This window comes from Panicum virgatum, chromosome 9N (genome assembly GCF_016808335.1).
Source record: "Panicum virgatum strain AP13 chromosome 9N, P.virgatum_v5, whole genome shotgun sequence".
NCBI lineage: Eukaryota > Viridiplantae > Streptophyta > Magnoliopsida > Poales > Poaceae > Panicum > Panicum virgatum.
The window spans coordinates 20,619,935-20,641,753 of record NC_053153.1 but is presented as its reverse complement, the minus strand read 5'-3'; the positions used below and the strand labels follow the sequence as shown (position 1 = coordinate 20,641,753).

Genomic DNA, 21,819 nt, shown 5'->3' with positions numbered 1-21,819 from the left:
TTAGAGCTCAGTAAATTGGTGGTCACCTTTCTCTTATGCCGGAGGCCATTATTGCTTCTTCCGGTGCTTTTTTCGGCCGGTGGCCATATCAACAAAACTGCAATGCAAGAAACCTACGTGTGTTCGACTTAAAAGGAAGGTATTAGATGGAGAAGAATAAGATAATAACAAATAGATCTCACATATCAGAAGAAAATAGGGACTATTAATAAACTGCTATTTCAAATAGTTAAAGTTTAGGACCTCAAAATAAAAGAGCGGGTTACATTTAGTATTTTACGGTTACTAGCGAAACGAATAAACCTACCGACCTACCATTTAAAAGATACTGCGAGAGATTGATATTCAAATTTACTTTATTTTTCCTTCAATCCGTATATACATATATTAGAAAGGAATTGGGTTATGTCAAACAAAGGTTAAATGGAGAGAAGGGCCGGCCCACGTCTGTCGCGCACGGCCCCGCCCACCTAAACCCCCGTTCGGCCGCCGGCTCGGCATCCACGCGCGCAGCGCACACGACCGGGGCGACCAGAGAGAGGCCGTCATCACCGCCGTCACGCCACGCCCCTAAAAACCCTCCTTCCCCGGTCCGTCCGTCCCCCACCAGGCTGACTCGTCCGCCTCCCCTTCCCTCTCCCCGCCGCGTCCGCCGCACGCGCCGCCAGAACCCTAGCTTCCGCCGCCGCAGGTGAGTGGGCGGCTTCGGCGCCTGTCTTCTGCTCTCGCGCTCTCCCCGCTCGGGGTTCTGCCCTCTACCGATCCGTCCGATCCAATCGTTGTGGGTGGCGCAGGCAGCTGGGATGGAGAAGGGGGCCTCGGAGTCGCCGCTCTGCTGCGCTCGCTGCGGCAAGCCTGCCCTCCTGCAGTACGTTTTTTCCTCCGTTGCACATATTACTTCTTCCTGTCTCCGCCGGTTTGTTGTCTGCTGCCGAGTTCTCGAGTTTCGATTCGTGGTACTTTGCTCCAGCGCCAGCAATAAATTTCTCTATCTAGTAACAGGAACTGATTCTCGGTGCAACTTTGTCGTGAAGCTATCTAGCAAGTCATATAAAGGGTGTCACTAGCTTTCATTTACAGCAAGTACTTTGAACGGCCGTTGTGGTGGTATGCGATCTGAAAAGCAACATTACGGTTCATACCATTGAAATAAGCGCGAGATAAGGTATTTTTAATTTGTATCTTCTTGCTTACCCTTTTCTGTTTTTCAGATGCCCCAAGTGCGCGGAGCTGAAGCTGCCGCGCGAGGCCGCTGCTTTCTGGTCAGTGCCAACCTCTCTTTCTCTGTCTATTTCACTTGCCGCATCATCATACCGCTAGCTTACAGGATGCTTAATAATGAGTTAAAGTTTATCCTGGAGCCTTTGAGTTCACTACTATTTGTAAGTTAACTTGCAAAAATAAACACATGTTAGATGGGCAAGTGTTGGTAAGTTATGGCATTATATGGAAACTTCATCATCAATCAGAATGAATTTAGGTCAATAAAATGTTTTCTTTAGGTGAACTTGTCAGCAAGGGTAATGGGTTTTAGATCCTTGTTGTTTTGGTCCTTTAAGAAAATATGTATTTTGATATTAAAGTATCCTTTGGAAGTGCCAGGATACTAGCACAGTGTAGAATCATGCCTCGTATATAGTAATAGGGCTTCAGCTGTTTGAACTCGAGGAAACATTGAATTCTTTTGTGTCCACAAATCATTTTCAGCACACAGGATTGTTTTAAGGCAGCATGGAGCTCTCACAAATCTGCCCACCCAAAGCCAAATGCTCAGCAGTCTCCAGAAGGTTGGAAGTATTGTGTGAAAAAAGGGCGGGCACGTTCGTTGCAGCTTTCTCATTTTCCATGGACTGGGTAAAATGTTATTACCGTATATTTGCATTTTCTTTGTTGGCTCTGTTGTATTTATTATACTGAGCATCCATTTAGCCCCTGAGTTGCAGGGCAGGTTTTTAAAAATTGCTGATCAACTCAAATTAAAATACTCCAAATATATTAATTGCAACTGGATGAATTCCTATTGCTATCTTATTAATTAAATGGTGGTATCTTCTGGCTACAATTAGAAGAATTTGAACTCTTGGATATATGCACGCAGCAAGTTCTTTAGACATAACTGCAAAAGTGAGAGTTGCAGTAGATTTCAGCAAAAACTTGGCTGCATGCATGATGTTAAAAAAAACACGTGCTTCCTATTTAGTTTGGTATATACATCACCCCATTTAAGGTTACTACCATTCCTTCCAATCAGGCAATCAGACAAGAAAACTGCCACACATCCTAATCCACAAAATAGAACATTGACAAACCGAATCTTTTTGCAACCTCAATGTATCGTTATTCTCTACTAGGAGGACTGAATGACTAGTTTGATGATACCTTTCTTTTCACATTTTATTGAATGATAATGTCTTGCAGTCCATTGAGACCATATCCAATATCGAAGATGCGTGTGGTTCCAGATGAAATTGAGAAGCCTGATTGGGCGCTTGATGTAAGTCCTTGTTAATTTAATTGCCTTTTTCCTCAACTCTCTACTTGTGTGTCCTTATTACCAATTTAAAGTTGTAAACTGATACATCTTTCTAAACATGAAAAATGGATCATTATGTTTGACCTGTGTACCTTGTAATATGATCCTCATGTTGTAATACTTTTGCAGGGGATTCCCAAGATTGAACCAAACAGTGATTTGCAGAAAAGAGTAGAGGTAAATTTCTTCAGAGATTTGTGAATCTCACATATGCTCCACGATAAATATTTGATGATTATTACTGCTGTCTCTTTAGATTAAGACCCCTGAGCAAATAGAAAGGATGAGAGAAACATGTCGAGTAAGTTTCCAGAACATATAAATGTGTGTTACTTACATATTATAATGTCACTTACCTAACCATTTATGTTTTGTTCAATACTGCATTGTTAGATTGCAAGAGAAGTTTTAGATGCAGCTGCACGTATAATAAAACCAGGAATTACAACAGATGAAATTGATAGAGTCGTCCATGAGGAGACAATTGCTAGAGGTCAGATTAACATCATTCCACAATTTAAATGCCACAATTGAACATCAGACATTGAATGATGAACTTGCCTTCGTACAATTAATTGTGCTTATTTATTCTCTTATTGATCATAATAACTTCCATCTTGGTTCTCAGGTGGATACCCATCTCCATTGAATTACCATTTCTTCCCAAAGTCATGTTGCACGTAGGTTGTCTTTGTTTAATAACTATAGCTTCATGACTAGGAGACTATACACTAGTATTGCTCACATTGTTGTCGCTTGTTCACAGGTCTGTCAACGAAGTCATTTGCCATGGAATTCCTGATGCCAGGTCTTATTGAATACACACTATTCTATAGACTTCCATTTACATAGCGATACTTCATATTTTCATGTTGAGCAAACTAAAATAGTTTTACTATTAGTACCTTATTGCCCAAGTTTGCGTATGATTGCCGTTGGTAATTCTATCTGTTTTTTCTTACAGGAAACTTGAGGACGGTGACATTGTAAATGTTGATGTAACTGTATATTATAAAGGCGTTCACGGTGAAGTCTCTTTTGTTTTATATGATGCTTAACTGTTTATATATGTTGTGTTTATTTTTAATTAGCATCTATATCAAATCAACTGCAGGTGATTTGAACGAGACATATTTTGTTGGCAATGTTGATGAAGCTTCGAAACAGCTTGTCCGTTGTACCTATGAGTGCTTGGAGAAAGCTATTGCTATAGGTGGCATTATTTATAATTTCGACTTGATTTATTCCTTATATATGCTTAGTTTTAAAAGAAAACAAGAGGAATTTCTTTTGTTTGCAGTTCCCTATACATTTTATAAGACCCTCATTTCTTACCTATAATGGAGTTATTTTTCTTGAACCTAAACAAATTTATGCGCAGTTAAACCTGGAGTTAGGTTTCGAGAAGTTGGAGAAGTCATAAATAGACATGCTTCAATGTCAGGTTTATCTGTGGTCAGTATCACATTGGCACTGAACACATTCATTGCTATCTCCATTGTATGTTTGCACCTATCCTCTTGTGATTACTTTTCTTTCAGGTGAAATCATATTGTGGCCATGGCATAGGAGAGTTGTTCCACTGCGCCCCAAACATCCCTCATTATTCAAGTACATTTCTTGCAGCTAGTCTCATTTTCATTTATCCTTATATTAGTGCAATAATTGCGATACTACTGTAGAAGTTATGTCCGTAGGGTACACAATTCTATTCAACTCAAGGTGTGCTTTTGTTATTTAATATAGGAAACAAGGCTGTTGGTATCATGAAAGCTGGGCAGACATTTACAATCGAGCCAATGATCAATGCAGGCAAGTGGCTCCGGCAAATTCCAAAGGCTTATGGTGTTTTTTAAACAAATACCTAAGTGTTTAGAATTATAGTATATATTTTCATATTGTGTAGGAGTTTGGAATGATCGTCTGTGGCCTGATGATTGGACCGCAGTGACTGCAGATGGTAAACGGAGTGCTCAATTTGAACATACACTTTTGGTGAGTTCAAGTTCAATACCTTTTGAGTTTTAGGAATACCATTTGTTTAATTGGAATCTGTTTATTATGCATATAATTTCATCATAATATTATAATAGAAAGAGCAGATACCTCATGTGCTGTTTAATCCTAAATTGGCACTGCGAGTTTTTGCCTGTTCAACTTGCTTCTGTTTGATTGTTATTCCACCAGTTTTTCTGTACAATTTGTTTTATGTGCGCTCTGTTGAGTGTTGGGTCTCAGTGCTGCTGTGTAATGGTATATGTGAATCTTTCTTGTTTGTTTGCTGTTCTCCAGGTGACTGAGACAGGATGCGAAGTGTTGACGGCACGGTTACCTTCATCACCGGACGTATTTCCATGGTTGAAGCCATGATACGGATACTCTGGTCATAAGCAACAAGTGATCGTGATACATTGGGACTGCATTAATTTCGTTGTCTCATCAGCCGGTGGCCACAGAGAAATTTCAATTTTTCCAAATTAATGCATATATGCAACTGTTGAACAGTCGCTGGAACTTATGTCCTGCTGAGTTGTTTCCGGGAGTGTGGATTGTTGAATCTGCTGAGCTGTTTCCGGGAGTGTGGATTGTTGAATCGATCTGTTCAGAGTTATATGAATATGAGGCTTATAATTACTTGATGCGTGTTATATGCCATACCATCCCATTGTGCTAATGATAGGTTCAAAACATATTTCTATCAATTTATTCAAGTACTTTAACTTGACTGATAATTTAGTAGCCCCTTGGCTGCCAATTGCTCCGCATGTCATAGCTGAATATTACGTCCAAACTCTTCATGATCAGGCCCCTTCCACTCGGAAGCAAAATTTTGTAAACAGTACAAACCAAAATTTGCAAAAAGTACATGCTTGTGGTTTATAAAACCAAAATCTGCTGCTGGTTTCTGCATCCTAGTATCCACTGAAATCAACCAACGATGAATAAGATTTGTTTTCATCGGTGGAAACAATGTTACGCGCATCAGTAATTCTCGTTTCTTGGTTTTCAGATTTAAGTGAAGTGGCAATCCTGAAACCAGCCATCTCGTTAATCTGTGACCTCTTGCACCTTGCTTCCTCCACATCTCCTTCCCAGCATGTCTCTGCGAGCAATTCCTGGGTTTTATCCATATTTTCTGATGGAATAAGATCATCATTTTGCAGGAGCACAAGGTACACCTGGTCTGCTGCAGCCTTCCGGATCTGTCAAATTGCAGGGCATCTGAGCTCAACTGATCATTGAATGGAGTTCTGTACTTCTCAGGCAAGAAATGGCAGATGTTACCTTGGGGTATCTGTGGCCTAGGAATGTGAGGAGTTGAGTGAATGCCTTGGTGCAAGTTCCATCCAACTGTGAAGAAATGTATCCAAGGATTGAGAGGCCCGCACATAACTTTGTGAAATCTTTTGACCCCTTCAGCTCGGAGCTCACCGAATCTACAAGTCCACTGTAGAACTCACTGTATCCCTGTGTTGAAAAAGCAGAAGATATAACAGAGAGTCTCTCACCATTCTGTACTATTTACTGCATTGTGGAGTAAACTCACCTCCCTGGTCAAGAAAACCTTTTTACTGAAGAGAGGCTCAATAGTCTGCAAATACAAGGCCCTTGTTAGATAACAAAAATGGATAGCACCACATGTGGGAAACAAGAATGCACAATCATGTGAACTTTTACTATTTAAATCATGAAACGAGAACTAAATCAGCAGCACCGGTTGTGATGTCATTACAATGAGTGACATGAGTTTGAATCGAGAACACATGTTTTTAGATAAATAAGAGCAAAATGAAAAGCTATTCAAAGCCCTGTGCAACGAATAACAAGTATTAGAATTTACATGCAACACATGAAAGATCTAGGTGCATAATATGATGCCATCAGATGATGTGAATAATCCTTTGTTACCTTCAATGTGGGAGTAATCACACGATCACACTTCTGGTAACGCTGTAGAACCCATAGAAGGTCACAACTCAATAGATACTCTCTACTTTTCCCTTCACAATTTGTATTGATATCTGAATCCTCGAGATACCCTACTAAAGCTGTTGTTGAAGCTTTTCTCAAAGACTCCTGCAATCCACCTGTAGAAATGACAAGCCCTGAGAGCACAGACTTGCTATAGCAGCTGACTTGAAGAAGCTTCACCAATCGTGGATATGATACTGTAGGAACCTAATAAGGCAAAATTTCTATCAGTTAAATAAACAACAACATCACCACATCTCAAATTATGCACAAATCGGTGAAAGAATAATAAGTGCTTACTTTATTAGGCAACTATATGTTCATTGAAAACATCAATTATTAAAGAAAATATATTGAATTTTGGGTAAACTTCCATTATTGTAGATCTAAACCCCCCATGAATTCATTCTCAACATGACTAATTTCTATAGCAACAAAACTAATATACTGAGCATTAATAAGATCAATTCGAAGGCAGGACAGGTATTCTCGTAAGTCACAATAAACAAGTGCCAAAACTAGATGTGATTTTTCCCATGAGTTTTCACTATCACTTACTGCCCACTCTAAATCTGTGCTGTTGGGAATAATCTCTTCCAGCAGTTCCCTGTGAGGTATATATGGGATGAGGTGTTCCTGGTGGTACAGAATTCTCTGCAGAGTCTTGATTGCTATTTCTCTCATCTTATCTATTTTCTCAACTGCTTGTTTTGCAATGCCTGCAATAAGATCCTGTGCAATTCCAGAATCAAATAGCTGATCTGCGCTACTACTTGAATTTACTTCCATTACACTCAGTTCAGACTCATGGCCAGAAGCTGGTGCTGTTCTCAAAGCAGCAATATCTCTCCTGCAGAGGATGAACGTGCACCGTTCCAGTGCATCCATTGCTTCTTCACGTACCCAAGAACCCACATCTCCTCTGTTGTCCACAGCGTAATCATCAAGTGCTGTAAATAAAGCTCGCATGACATAATCTTTTATGTATGCATATACAGAATCTCCACTATTTAAGCTCAGATCAAAAGGTGCTGTTAGTGTTTCACAAACTGAAATTAGCCCCCTAACAGAGTTCACACGTGCTTCAGCATCAGGATCATCAGGCTTATCCTACAAACCAGATCACAGGTTGTTTTAGTTCCAGTGTTAAAGAACAACAGCAACGGATTATTCCCTCTTTTTAATATTGAAATATCAATAGATAATTCCATTACCTCAATTGTGCATGAGCTACAGAGCTTATTCATGATAGGCATCCATTTCAATATCAAGAATTTGTATGGTAATATTCCAAGGGCCAGTGCGGCTCCCCGTCTTGCAGCCACATTGGGGTCGTCTAGAAGTGCCAAATATTTTGAAATGATATCATTGGCAATCTTTTCATCAGAAGATACCAGATATATTGGAATAAAATGTTTTAATGCATCAACAGCAGCACACTGGACAAAAACAGTGAAAAAAAAGGAACACTCAGTCTACAAGAGTAGATGGTTTGTGTCATGGTTGTACAGTACCTGGAAAGTTAGGTGTACAAACAAAAAAGGGATTGATTATGTATCAAATCACACGAACAACTAGTAAGATGACAGCACTATTTATTTATTTATTTATTTATTTATTTATTTATTTCGTGGTGGTGTTTTTTTGGGGTGGTTGCAGAGCACTCTTTTCTGTGAATATACATTGAGGACATAGAAAATTCACCTGTATTTGAGAATTAGGATGCCTCAAATTCTCATTAAGTGTTTCTAATAAACTTTTCTTTATCTTCTGGTTCAAAGATATTCCAGCAATAGAAATACATGAAATGAATCGGGAAACAGCGGAGCGCATAATCTCTCCTCCTTTGCCTCGATAAAGGCGTGCCTTTTCTATTGCAGGAACAATACCCGACAGAGCTTTCTGCATGTCTTAAAAATAAAGATACAGATGCAAGGTCACTTTTCAGGTAAGTGTATGAAAATATTCAAATGATAAGCATCGCAAAAGTGCAAGATATAATGTACATGACTTACCTGTGGAAAAGGTAAAACCAAGTTGGTACAACCTTAAAGCAATCTCACCAGCAGCTAAAGTGGCTCCATGGCGAGTACACAAGTCCGATGATAGAGTGCACGGAACTAACTTTTCAAGGGCATGTCCACCAAAGTAATCCATATCATATTGTACAAGCAAAGAAAGGGCCTGAGCAGCCAACTCTCTCAAACTTTTCTCCTAGAAAAGAAAGAAAAGTCAGCCCAAATGATGTATTGAAATATTGCAAGCTCATCTTCTCCATTAAATTTATGAAAAGAAGCAAGAGATTAAGTGTCATGAAAGCAGCACTCCATAGAAAACAGAATTTGCATATTGAAGCACTGCACAATAGAAGTGAAAGAAGAGGGGGAGAAAACTTATTAATATGTGAAAAAAAGAGCCACATGAAAGGCAGTACAGTTTTTTTTCTTTTTTTTTTGGGGGGGGGGGAATCAAATGGTGTAATTGCTGCAACAATAATACACAAAAGTAATTGGCACTACAGGGTGTTTACATCGTATATGATTTTAACTTCAATTTCCCAAATCAGCTAACAGTTACAGGTAAGGAATGCAGAAGTTGAGAAATTAATAGCAATTGCAGCACAGTCAAAAAGTGTGGAAACTGGCAACAACAAAGAAATCTCACTCAAACCATAAATACTTGCAGAGAACTACAGTACCCAGTGAGTTATTTTGTTGCAAAGTAGCTCATCTGCACAGGGATAAAGATATTCCTTGTACTGAGCAACAGAAACAGCAACATTTAGATAAGAATTTGATCGAGAGGCCAGTGCAAAGTAGTCTGTTGTATTCACAATATCAATGCCATGTGGAAAAGTTCCTTGTCTTCCAACATTCTCTTGAAAGGCAGCAGAAGCAGCTCTTCTACAATTAACCTACCATCACATTGACAATAAGGATTGGTAAGATAAGATCATCTAGTCAAAATACTATGGGATCAGAGGTAAAAACATCTGGAAGCAACAAATGTAGAACTAAATTAGAAATAAGCTTGCCTCTCGATCATAACAAGCAACTGTTAGAAGGTGAGGAGCAAGTTGTTCCAGGACAGCCTTCATATCATAATTGGTATAAGCCCGACCAAATGCCCAACAAACATATGCTGCTGCATCTCTTACATGTGACCCAATGCTATGTGGACCTCTTCGTACATCGTAATGTAAAGCCTGCAAAGGCACGTCATCGAAATCAATTGAGAAAGTGAACTTATGTTACTGAAGCAGCACGAAACGTAGGTATCAATATGTAATTGTCTTACTATTAGGCATTATAACCTCTGATTCTAGCTGTATTAATCAGGGGTTATAATGCCTAACACTTGCAATGTACAAAAAGAAATAAAGGAAGGAAAGGGTATCATTTATTACTATTCTACAAATCATGTTACTTATGCACCTTTATTATAACAGGAATAACATCAGGAAAACTAGAAGGCAGCAGTAACCCTCTCCGAGCAAGTTCAGCCAAGGCCAAACAACCTCCATGCCAGGAACCATCACCCTTCAGAATCCAAAAGGCATAAGTTATTACTTGAGTAATATGGTGCTGAGAAAACTACCAGTTTGCCGAGCTATATGAACAATCAAAGGATGTTGCGAAGTTCATAAGTTATACACAGACCTCCCCAGGAGAAAAAAGTTGCAAGATTGATGATATAACTTCTTCTGACAATGCAGGTGTTAAACGTGCAGTTATCCTACCAATTCCTTTGGCAGAAGACCACCTTACAATTGTATCCTGACAGAAAATCAAAAAACATTTAGCTTTAGTTCAAGAACAGCAGTGTTTGATGCTAAGTGGAAAAGATGAATAATTTACGAAAGCAATCCCTCGGTACAACTTCAACTGAGATGACAATGCTACTAATTGCATTTCATATCCCAGTAAGATATTGGCATTTTAACATGCAAAGAATCATAATAACAAGTACGTGGAATAACCTCCCTACTGTTATCCTCCAGAAGAACATGAAGCAGTGAGTCATGACTCCAACTGTGTACATAGTTCCTCATATACACAATTGCCTTATTCATTTCAGGTACCACCATTGCTGCCGAATTTGTCCTTAGAGCAGGCAGTTGTGTTGGTTGTTTGAAGCAATCCAGTTAAACTACATTCAGTAACATACTGGACACCATTGCCTTTTTATGATATTCGAGTTTTGACTTTGACCAATATTTTTTCTTATTAGAATATAGTTATAATATTTTATAAGTATAAGATTATGAAAGCAATCTAACAGATGGTCATCTTTTCTTTTTTCTGTTATGTAAGTTTGAGTGCTAGTTTGGGTTCCCCCTGAGGAAGTAAGTCTGTATTTGGTTCGTTCCTTCTCTTTTAGTACAAAAGATACGCAGCTCTCCTATGTATTCTAGAAAAAAACATACTATGGAAGTACTTTGACACAAATATACTCATGTGCTTTTTATTTTCGAAACTAGACACTTTGGGAACTATTGATGGTCAAACTTGACCGCATTTTGATCAAAGAGCCAAGTATTTGTTACCTGAGGGGATTGGCATGCATGAATCTCCACAGAAAAAAAATCATCAACTCTCTTAAGCAATTAAACCAAATTTTGGTTAAAGGAGGTTAAAGTTCAATTATATATTCTACAAACAATTATATAAAAATTCAAACGAAAGAAGGCTGTGTCTTTTTCCCTCCAACATACAGGACAATATGAACAATGCTATGTATTTGTTAAGATATGAAGTGCAGTGGGGATAGACTGGCAGGTGAAGGTCCGTGGGTGGGGTGGGGTGGGGGGGAGGGATAGTCACCAGCAAGCAAAGAGAGATAGTTACTGTTCTTGTTATAATTATTTGAGCACAAACAATGGGACTGCCATGTATGTAGAAGACATCATATAATTGGGTAAATATTACTACCACGTTCTAGACAACAAAGTAAAGTTTACTGCATAATATCAGGTAAAGAACATACTGAATCTCTCAAACCAGTCAACAGCAAGTCGATAATCTCTTCAACAATTTCTGGTACATCCATATCTTCTAACAAACACATGTCTGTCTGATCAATATTAGCTTGTTCGCTTGATTCACTTGAATACGCTTCTCCAGTAGTAGAACTTGAAAGGTTTGCACCCAGCGAACTGCTAATTGACTGCATGAGGTTAAAACAGTGAGCACTGTGGTAGAGATATCACCTTACAAGCTCCGAAACATAGAAAACTAGACTGAACAACAGCTCAAAATATGAAAACATTTTTCAATACTGCTCCCGTAAAACAAAGATGTAAAACATGACATAAATTCTTGATTACTTCGCTCTTTATTAGACATCTGGGAAACTGGCATGGAAAATCTAGCAAAGCCGGTGGCATGACTAAGTACACACGCTTTTGGTTCAGCTTATTGCCACCTATCTGATACCTTACATGTCTATGCCAATGTTCCAAGACAGTATCTTCATAAATGTTTAGATTCTCACAAGATTCAAATACTTAGTGTACTGTATCTGCTAATGTAATTCCAGCATACGCATAAACTTCCTTACATCCAAATTATGAACAAGTTGAAGCATTTTGATGCTAAGAAAAGTATATGTATAAATATTCAGCCGAAACTAATTGTTGACATATTTCAATTCAGAAACAACCCCCATTGCCAATCACAAGAAAGAAATAGTGCTTTCTAGTTTCTAGTGAAAGTGTTTAACCAAGCCACCGTTTCATGAGAAGTTTACTGTTCAGTTAGCATATCCTTATGAACAGTTGTATACTTATGATCAAGCTATGAATGTTTCCTTAACTGATCAAGCATTGGATCTTTGTCATAGTAGAGAAGCTCTTCACCAACTGCTACTATATGAGCGGTCCACATATCTAAATTTAGTGAACAATTTTCCAGAATTTGGATATGATTTGGAGTTCTGCATGGTGCATAGAATATAATCAGACTGGAAGCACATGCCAGTCAGATGTCCTATCAAATTCTAAGTGAACTATGTGTGAAACACAAGTATCAGGTACTCCAGCAATAAATCACTTTTACCTCATACTATATGTCCTATTAACTTTACAAAGGGTACATGCATGAGTGAAATAATCTCGATGCTCCTTGCATGTGTCACCTTAAAAAGGACATAATTCTTAAACACCATATTGTTGGCATATTTTTGAAACAAAAGAAGTCGAAAAACAATCGTGATGGGGAAATGTTGCGGTTTTATAACAGTAATAAGATATTTAAAACCTTATACCGCCATGATGGCGAACGTGGAGGCAAGCTAATGAGAGCAATTCGCTGGGCCAGTTTCACCAGGAATTTTCTAAGAAGTGGACTCCTGGCTGAGACATTAGTCTTCATCACAACTGAACAATCATTCCAAGCACCAGAAACAGTATCATACAATGCTCTACGGTTACCAATCTGCAACAAAAGGAACCAAAGGGAAGACATCAATGTAAATGGACAATATGTAATTTATGAAAGCAAATACGCACATTCATCCCCTATTGACAACCACAAAAAAGAATCATGTGTGTAAAAGAGCTCCTACTAAGAGACAAATAAAATTGAAAAGTTCTATGAAGGCAAAGACATATCCACCACATAGGTAGAATACTGAATAGTAAGTAAAAATAAGGTACATACAAACCTTAAATATTGACGCTAAAGCTTCCACTATACCAATGGATCTAAATTGATCCACAAAGTCATCTGTGACAGACAATAACATCTCGTGTGCCCATTCCACAAAACTGAAAACAAAGAAAAGCAGGACAACTCAAAACATTGCCTAATATAATGCTGGATAAAAGTACAATGAAATGGTCACGCGAGTAGAAGTTGTTACTGATGTTTGATAATCTCACAAACATTAAATCTTCATTTTAGTGAACCCTATAGTGGCAGGATACTTTCGAATATACAAGTCAGTACAGCAACTCAAAACATAAATACATGTGAGTTGCACAAAAATAATTGTAAGAATCACCTGCTGAAAGCTTTTGCCATGTCAGGACGAGTCAAGAGTCTTGCAAGCAATAATCCTGAAATCCTTCTCATTGGACCAGAACTGGAGAGATAATCCTTACAGATGTTCAATATCCTTGTCACAAGCGGAACGACCTCAGCCCCATCCATGCTATCAGCAGTAGCAATGCTTGTATCCACAGTGGAAATGTCAAATGGGATAAGGACCAGTATATAAAGCCACAATAGAACAACACATTTAGTCTCCATTTCTCCTGTGCTCTCTTGCCTAAGAGCAGTCGCCGAACTCATTGTATGACACTTCTCAAGGAGAGCAACCCCAAGCTCTAGATCTGAAACCTGGTGAGAGAAGAATTTGATGACACTCTTGTACCCACACACTGTGACCAGGGTGTAGATTATGATACACAGAGGCTTGATAATGTCAAGGAGCTCATCGGTGCCAGCACCAAGTTCCATTGTCTTTGACCGAACCAACGACATAAGTGGTGAAACAATGTTCTCCAGGTATGGCTCCAGTAGTTGACCCTCTTCTTGATATTTGTCCATCTATTGCTTAACAGGAAAAATAAAATTTTGTCATATCAAGCTCTTAAGCATGGTAGTTTTGCCATAAAGTCAGTTCAAAGATTGATGCTCTACGAATATCAAGATTGGATATATGAAGAAGATATGTTCAGACTTTCCTCAAAAGTGCTTTCATACTAGTACAATAGTACAACTTTCTAGGTTATACAAATACAATATTACAGTAGAAAGTAGTGGCCAAAGTTGCACTCCAAAGACCATGTCATCCAAATATAGCAGTTGTTATAGTTTTCCTAATGCTTAAAGTTTCCTCGTTATGTGGACATTGACTCTTACCTTTACCTATAGCGGTGGTAATAGATCATAAGTTTCCACGTTATGTGGACATTGACTCTTACCTTTACCTATAGTGGTGGTAATAGATCATAAGTAGTAACTCCCTCCCAGATCCATATTTTTCACCAGGAAAAGTAGAATGTAATTCATAAACATTCTAGGACTTAGGATTGATTCATGTGAATCATTTGTATCCCAGCTCAGCTTACTCTTCAACCTTTGCTCTCACTATCCTCTATTTTAGCAATAGCAGGCGCATTCGCAGATTAACCTCAACCAAACAGTTTAAACTGCCTCCTAAAATACTCAATTAGTGCTTAGCAAATAATTAAAACAGGAGTTTGTGGGAAAAGGCTGCTTGAAATATTTACAGGATCTCTTCGAATTTTGTTTGTGTGCATCTAGCAGCAGACGCTGAAGCACTGTAGAAAATTATAGCCTCCACTAATCCACAATTAACCAAACAAAAGCAAATGTTGCTTCCAGAGCTGCACTTTCTTCTCTTGTAGATCTGTACAAGGTTCAGCGACAGAGAACATTTGGAGACCAGGAGGCAGAGGATTGCTTACGATAGAGCGGATCCTATGGACGTCGGCGGGCTCGGCGACGCCGCCTGCTGCGACGATGCGACGGAGGATGGCGGAGACGAGCTCCCACTCTTGGAGGAAGTACCTGCTCAGGACGACCTCCTTGGAGTCGTGCTCGTCATCGCCGACGGCGGCAGGATCAGCGGAGGCATCGCCGCTGGGAGCATCCCCCGCGGGCTCGGCTGGGGCGGGTGTGGCGGCATTAAGTACCGGAGCAGCGGCGGCGGCGGCGGTTTCCTCCATCGCCGGAGCTCGGGGGTGGTTGCCTGACTTGGTGGTGCCGTGGTGGTGTGCGAGGTTGCCTGACTTGTGGCCCCGTGTTACTTTAACAGTTAATTACGGTGTTAAACAAACTCAATTTACAAATTTAACTTCAGAAACTCCGCGCTAGTGACTCTAAAGAATCTAATGAGATCTTTAACCCCGCGATTAGAGAATAGTTACTGTAGCATCACTGTAACTAATTATTAATTAATTACCGTTATTAGATTCGCAAAAAAATTACACTAATTTTTTAAAAAATTTACAAATAGATTTCATTTATTACATCATGCCCGGTTTTTTTGGAAATGTGCGCGCTACAAATCTTCTCTTCTAACTACGATTCTTGCACCAAACCCGGACATCTGGTTGGGCCACGTCATCTAAATTTTGCTCAGGTGTTGGATCAGAAATCAATGTCGTCGACCTCTTCAACGTGGCCTTACTTTTCTGGCAGGAAGTCTCGCGAAGAGCGCCGGCGGCACACGCAGCCCGAGGCCGAGGCCTTCGCAAATGCTGATTCCGCAGCCGTGCCTATCCTCTGCAGCAGATCAGTGGCTTCCCATGAGACCAGACTTGCAGGCCTCTGCGCCACGGCCGGACCAGCTGGGTTGGCCGCCGGCGTGCCCCCAGCTGGAGCAATATGGGCATATGGCCGCCGCCTCAGTGCCCCCTGCGCCACAAGCCCAGTGTCCCCTGCAGCATATCCGGCCATCGCCGCACCCCTGCCCTTGGACCACGGGCCGTCGCGCCACTGGCCCCCTTCACCACGGCTGGCCTCCGCGCCGCCGAGGGGAGCAGAGTCGGCCAGCGCCACGCCATGCACCACGAGCGTCCGCTGCCGCGCCACCGGCCGGAGCAGGGGCCGCCACCTCTCGCCTCGGCCACCGCCGGCCCACCGCCGGAGCGCCACCTTGCTACCCTCTCCGTCTTCCTCCCTTCCCTGCCTCATCAAATGGATCACGCCCAGCCGGCCACTAACTGCTCGAAGAAATGCCTCAAAGGGAAGGTGTTGGGTGGACAAAATTTTCAGGACAGCTCAATAACATAACAACGTGTGCACAAACCTAGAATATTTGCTTCCACTTATTTTTTTTCTATTGCATTTCTTTACATTTACTGTTATGCTTCAATTAAGTTATTTCTTTCTTACTTACTGCAGGCTTCCTTGCATTGTCAAACTAGCGATGCAGGTAATTTATCCACCTACATCTTCATTTATACTACTGTCCAAATTAAAAAAATAATAACAATGTGTAGTAATTAGTAAACGAGTTGCAGGGCAAAATAACTCCATTATAGAGCTGCATCCCATGAACGCTCTGTACAATGTTCTTGTCAGGGTGTCAAGGACTTGGGAATTTAGGGGTAAAAGTGAGAACAACCCTCTAATCCATTTTGACATGGTCCTCATTGATCAAATGGTATGACTACATACTCCTTTGGCACTAATTTTTATAGAGATAATCTTTCAAAGCATTTCTCCTACAAAACTATGTTCACGTAATTTTAAATCTATGAAATTGGAATTACAGGGTTATGCGGTGTACTGTGAGGTACCTCCACAAGTGCTGGATCAGTTAAAGCAATATTTACAAGAAGTAAAGGTTCTCTATATATGCAATGCATGTGTTGAAAGGGCTATACCTGGATTTAGAGTTGTGGATGCCCCTTACATATTAAAACTGATCATGAGAACACAGATTTTTTAAGAAAATAGCAGTGATACAACTTTTCCAAAGTATGTATTTTCATTAACCCCAATCGAAATGCTACCACAATATGCAAGAAGGACAAACCGTTTCCTAGGTAACAAAAAGAACTATTTACACACATTTATACTTGCCTCACACTTAATCTGCACATGTTCATTAAATATAGTAGGCTATCATAACTTACAGTCTTTTTGGAATGTAGATGTCATTGGAAAAATCACTCTGTCATCTCAAATGTAGCTGTAGCATGTAACACATCTGGAGATCTTTTACATCCAATTGATATCAGCTGCCATTCTATCTCTTTGATGATGTTTAGTCGCTCTGCCTGTAATGATTACAATCCTATGATCTATGCATCAGAAGCACAGTTAAGCCTTCAGTTCATTTTTCTTGAGATGTTAACCTGTTCAAGCTTATGCGGTTGGACAACCGTGAGCAACAGGAGAGGAAGAAGCTAAAAAACTAAAGAATGATCCAAGGTAAGCCAGCCTTACATAATTCCCCTTTATCCATTATCATTTAATTTGGATTTAGATACTATCTGCTTATATTTTTTCATCTGTGTGGTATAGGACTACACAGCTAGCAGCAAGCAAACCAAACAGAAGGATATTTTGTTGTGCAAGACATGCCAATATGGATCGTGCTTCTGCTTATAATTTTGGATACAACTTTGGCTAACTGATGCTTTTGCTTTTGGGATACATCTTTAGGTCGAAAAATAAACTTTCGACAGCCCAGAACATTTGTAGCCACCACAGAATAACATCGATGATGAAATGAAAAATTAAAACATATCTATCTTTTGAGAACAAAGATTAGGTTCACTGCTTCCGCTGAGCAGTGCTATTTTAGTTTACTTAATATTAAGGTTGTAAGCAACATAGTATGATGACTTCAATGCCTCGCCTAAGACGTGCTTTATTACTTTATAACAGAAAGAGATCTCAAAATCATCTCATAGCCACACTTCAGTTTCTAATCATAATCCAATAACTCACACGCCCATCTATGCTGCAAGGAGAACAAACATCAGGGCCTACGCGGCAATGCCGCGGGCATTTCTAGTATAGCGAAACCAAACAAGGTATCAGTTTGTGTGTCTTCTGCTCGTGCTATCAGTTTCCGTATTCGCATTCAGGAAGCGTATTTTTTATTGCAAGTGCTGACGCGAAGACGACAGGCCGACAGGGTAAACAGGGCGCCTTCTGCGAACTCGTCCCCCTCCCGACGAAGCATCCTCGTCATGTCAGTGCCGGCGGCGATGCAGCGGCGCGGCGCCTCCGGCCGGCCTTCGGGCACAGACGGCTCCGACTTCTCTTACCGCATGGTCGTCGAATCCCGTAAGCACCCACGCCCAAACCCCCAAACCCTCGAGCCCAACGCCTCGTCGGCACCTCTCCCCTAACCTCCGCGATCCTCGCGATTTTGCAGGGTACCAGAGGGTTGCCGAGGGCAGATCCCGCCTCGCGCGCCTCATCCTCGTGCAGGTGACGGCACAGCTCGGCTCCTGGAGTCGCTCCTTCATCTCTTGCCGTCGTTGGCGGTGATCTGACGTGTGCGTGTGGTTTACTTCCTTCAGGTACTGCACCAGGTAGCTGGGGGCGCCTTGCTGCTGCTATCCTTGTCCAAGGGGAAGGAGGTGAACAAGTTCGCCGTGCTGTCCGCGGCTGCGGGACTGCTGGCTATAGTGGTGGGGGAATTAGGTGATATTTCTGTGTTAACTTCAATTGCTCTGATTCCATACGTCCTTATATTTTCTATACCAAAAAAGAATTGGATTGACCTCTCAGCCTCGAGTGAAGAAAACTGCACTAGTGCCTTACAACTTTACAAGTCTCAAGTTCAATAAAAGGATCCTTGGCACATTGGCACTGAATGGGCAGTGACATTGCAAATGTTATATTAGTTGTCAATGTTTCATTGATGCGCTTCTTGTTTAGGTGGTTTCGGATTAGCAACATAGGAGAGAATTTGGATCAACTATCTAGGAAATTCAAATCTATTTTTGCTAGAACCAGCAAGCTTGTTTACTATATTCTACTTAGCATCCATATCAAGAAACTCTGCCGAGGGTTCTGGATCCACTTGTACTCTTGGCCATTGTATTAGGAATTTAGGATCAGCTGGTAGGCATTAAAGCTCCACCTCACTGCCTTCCAAAACAACCAGTGAATTGCATCAATTTCCACAAAGATTAAGTTTATGATATTTTCTCTAAACACCTTTGTCATCTGGACCAGCTAAAGAAATACCTTCATTCTTTTTTCCAATCAATCATCCATTGTCAGATTATTGATTATATTTAGCTGATGTTGCTATTTGGTACTTCACAGGACGAAAGCGGACTGTGGCGGTGCTACTTCGGCTTTACACAAGCTTGTCATCAATTGCCGTTGCATTCTCCGTGACGTGCATCATCCGCTCAGAATTGTTCTCAAAGGTTGGGGCTCTAAAATTCAGAATTTAGATTTTTGCTAGATGCGTGTGAGTATGTATATCTTGTGAGTTTATTATTTTTCTGCCTCTTGATGCTATCCAATGAGCTCAACCTTCTTCAACTTTTGATGAGGCAGCCTGTCCCATTAGACTGTTATTTCATTTAAATTCAGTTGTAGAGGTTTTACTTAAGCAGCAATAATATAGTCTTATTGTTCTCACTTTAGTCCTGCTAATGTAACGACTTTCTGGAATCATGCTCGAGAGTCAGACGGGCATTGGTTAGTGCAATTGTGAACTAACCAAACATATAGTAGAAATCTTGCAAACCTTACACATTTGTAGAACCTTTAGGGGTAGATAACAACTAGTTGAAGTCTCCCCCTGGGAGTACATTTACAAGAATGAGACTGAAAGGAGTAACCTTAAGCCTGCATGGGTAAGGTTCGATAATTCAATGCTACATGGTCTTGGCTTGTTTAAGTTAGATGCAAGAATTGTCCATCCAGATTTAGACCAGCTTCGAGTTACTGGCTTACTGCTGAATAAACTGAATGTGAATTAATTGGTGGTTTCATATTTTGGGTATATCCAGTCCCCAACAAAAGTTTTGATTATCAAATCAGTACCAAAAAAGGGCAAAAATATCTCTGGCACTGAATCTATATGTAGCGACTCCATATTACAGAAACTTATGGCGCCAGCCAGAAGACTGACAAATAGAGGGCCAACTAAGTCTTTGGGATGATCCAGCTATGAGGAAGCTGGATTCGCCACATTGAGTAATGATAGAGTATCACAATCACTGTATGTAAAGCACATAACGACATTAGATTTGAGAAGTTTGATAGTCAGGTGAAAAGTCATAAGCCTGTTTGGCAGAAGAAAAATATCTGTTGATAGGTCCCTCTATTTTTTTCTTTAATAAAAAAAGGATAGATGGTATTAACTGGATCAATGTGAAAGATGGTTGTCTCGTTCAGTGGCATGCCCACATGGATGACATAGTTGACAGGTATAACACGATACACATGTCTTAATCTCAATAATTCCACCAGCAATGACTCAGGTCCGCACATTCCATCCTGAAATTAGCTATCATGTTCATGCCAGTATTCTAGTGTAAGATAAACTGGAGTTAATCTTTGGCGTTAGTCAATTTGTGGCCACATTTTTGTTTTCTTTCGCTTCCACCTCATGCAACTGGTGGAATTGAGTGAGGCATCACTTTTGCACTTTGAAATTCCTTTTCCATGCCTTTGTGTATGAATTGGTCTTTTGTGCAATGAAGTTATGATTTTTGTCTCTTGATAGGCAATGAAGTAATGATTGCAACTATCTTTGGGATTATGAATATCATCATATATTTGCATTTGATTTTTTTGCTTAGGTTATGAAGCAAAACACAGAAGCCATCACAAGCTATGAACTGTTTGATGCCGTTCGAGTTGCTCTTGGTAAGTTCCAACTCCTGAATATCTTTTAAGTTACAGTCAAAGAATTTGTTGCTAACTTGTATGGTCTACCCTCCAATTTGTCAGGTATCCTGCTGCAAATGGTGGTTATAGCGACAACTACCAGACTTCTGCAGAACATGTCTCCTCCCAGGAGAGCTTCATGAATGTTAATGACATTGTAGCTATGTGCTTGACCATTAGAAATGATACAAAACTTGGAGTTAAATATCTATAGAGTTCTATAGACTTGTAACGAGGCAGTTGGTGCACAACCTTCTCAGCAGTCATGAGTTGCTTGTGTCATCTTTTGTGTTCTCCTTTTACTCCTTCCCTTTCTCTGAATCTGGAAAATTTGGAGTGATCGATGCCCTTTGCAAGCAAAAAAGGCTAATGAAACATTTTTTCTCAATCATCTCAGCATGATGTGTTGGTAATCTGTTATCATGTTTTTGTTGCTGGCAGTTGCTACCCCTGCCAGTGGTTTCATATGCTGAATTCAGATCCGGGCAAATGGGGACCTGTTCGTTGCCGAAGCATCTTGCTGAAAGCACAAGATAACCGTCAAGCATCACTTTCAGGGTGCAAACAATCGATCTAGTCCTGCATACAAAACGATGGCGATGATACGTTCGATATCTTTGATTATCGCAACTGCTGTACAAACATGACTCTTGAGAGTGACCTCTAACTACACCTGTCCATTTGCTGCGTTTCATGGCCTTCTGAATTTGCAGTTGATTGGAATGTTGCGTTTGGAGGGAAGCCTCTGGATTGGTTCTGCACACCTTTCACTCTGCTGTTACTGACCAGTGCTCGGCGGCTTGGGCATTGAAAAGGCTTCGGTGTGTGCAACTGCAACGGTATCAAGACTTTTGGAGTTCTTGCTTGCACTCAACCAAGATGGTTTGTAGCTGTCTTGATCACCGGATTATTGTGCGGTACTCGTAGCAGTAGTTCATCCGAGCAGTAAACATGGACAGCCACTCT

The 21,819-nt window shown here is 40.5% G+C and overlaps 3 protein-coding genes and 1 long non-coding RNA gene across 10 annotated transcripts; 3 read left to right on the top strand and 1 right to left on the bottom strand.

Moving 5' to 3' along the window:
* Positions 1–548: 548 nt before the first annotated feature.
* LOC120688463 (methionine aminopeptidase 1A-like) lies at positions 549–5,235 on the top strand. The gene is made up of 17 exons (XM_039970797.1): positions 549–691; positions 795–868; positions 1,212–1,262; positions 1,708–1,854; positions 2,419–2,494; positions 2,663–2,710; positions 2,790–2,834; positions 2,927–3,026; positions 3,162–3,213; positions 3,300–3,341; positions 3,498–3,559; positions 3,648–3,746; positions 3,915–3,988; positions 4,075–4,144; positions 4,280–4,345; positions 4,440–4,528; positions 4,826–5,235. Exons 2-17 carry the CDS (start codon positions 804–806, stop codon positions 4,901–4,903), a joined length of 1,164 nt encoding a protein of 387 aa, XP_039826731.1. The 5' UTR covers positions 549–691; positions 795–803; the 3' UTR covers positions 4,904–5,235.
* A 72-nt stretch (positions 5,236–5,307) lies between these two features.
* LOC120688462 (tubulin-folding cofactor D-like) lies at positions 5,308–15,245 on the bottom strand. Of its 2 annotated transcripts, none has more exons than XM_039970795.1 (17): positions 14,940–15,245; positions 13,508–14,055; positions 13,169–13,271; positions 12,763–12,939; positions 11,492–11,671; positions 10,165–10,281; positions 9,940–10,044; positions 9,540–9,710; positions 9,204–9,419; positions 8,521–8,719; positions 8,210–8,415; positions 7,720–7,944; positions 7,064–7,615; positions 6,443–6,712; positions 6,081–6,125; positions 5,819–6,001; positions 5,308–5,736 (listed from the first exon to the last, which is right to left on the bottom strand). In XM_039970795.1, the coding sequence occupies exons 1-17, from the start codon at positions 15,198–15,200 to the stop codon at positions 5,446–5,448; spliced, it is 3,849 nt and encodes a 1,282-aa protein (XP_039826729.1). In that variant the 5' UTR covers positions 15,201–15,245; the 3' UTR covers positions 5,308–5,445. The 2 variants fall into 2 exon arrangements, with proteins under 2 accessions (XP_039826729.1, XP_039826730.1); XM_039970796.1 differs by having other exon boundaries at positions 13,508–14,061; positions 14,940–15,222.
* A 435-nt stretch (positions 15,246–15,680) lies between these two features.
* On the top strand, positions 15,681–17,892 carry LOC120688461. Of its 6 annotated transcripts, XR_005681108.1 has the most exons (5): positions 15,683–16,273; positions 16,381–16,411; positions 16,561–16,642; positions 16,754–17,415; positions 17,509–17,892. It is a non-coding gene; the product is annotated as an uncharacterized LOC120688461 (long non-coding RNA). The 6 variants fall into 6 exon arrangements; XR_005681105.1 differs by having other exon boundaries at positions 15,681–16,273; positions 16,486–17,415; XR_005681107.1 differs by having other exon boundaries at positions 15,683–16,411.
* A 204-nt stretch (positions 17,893–18,096) lies between these two features.
* Positions 18,097–21,247, top strand: LOC120688460. Its single transcript, XM_039970794.1, has 6 exons — positions 18,097–18,279; positions 18,371–18,426; positions 18,519–18,642; positions 19,273–19,379; positions 20,766–20,832; positions 20,917–21,247. The coding sequence occupies exons 1-6, from the start codon at positions 18,183–18,185 to the stop codon at positions 20,994–20,996; spliced, it is 531 nt and encodes a 176-aa protein (XP_039826728.1). The 5' UTR covers positions 18,097–18,182; the 3' UTR covers positions 20,997–21,247.
* Positions 21,248–21,819: the final 572 nt, after the last annotated feature.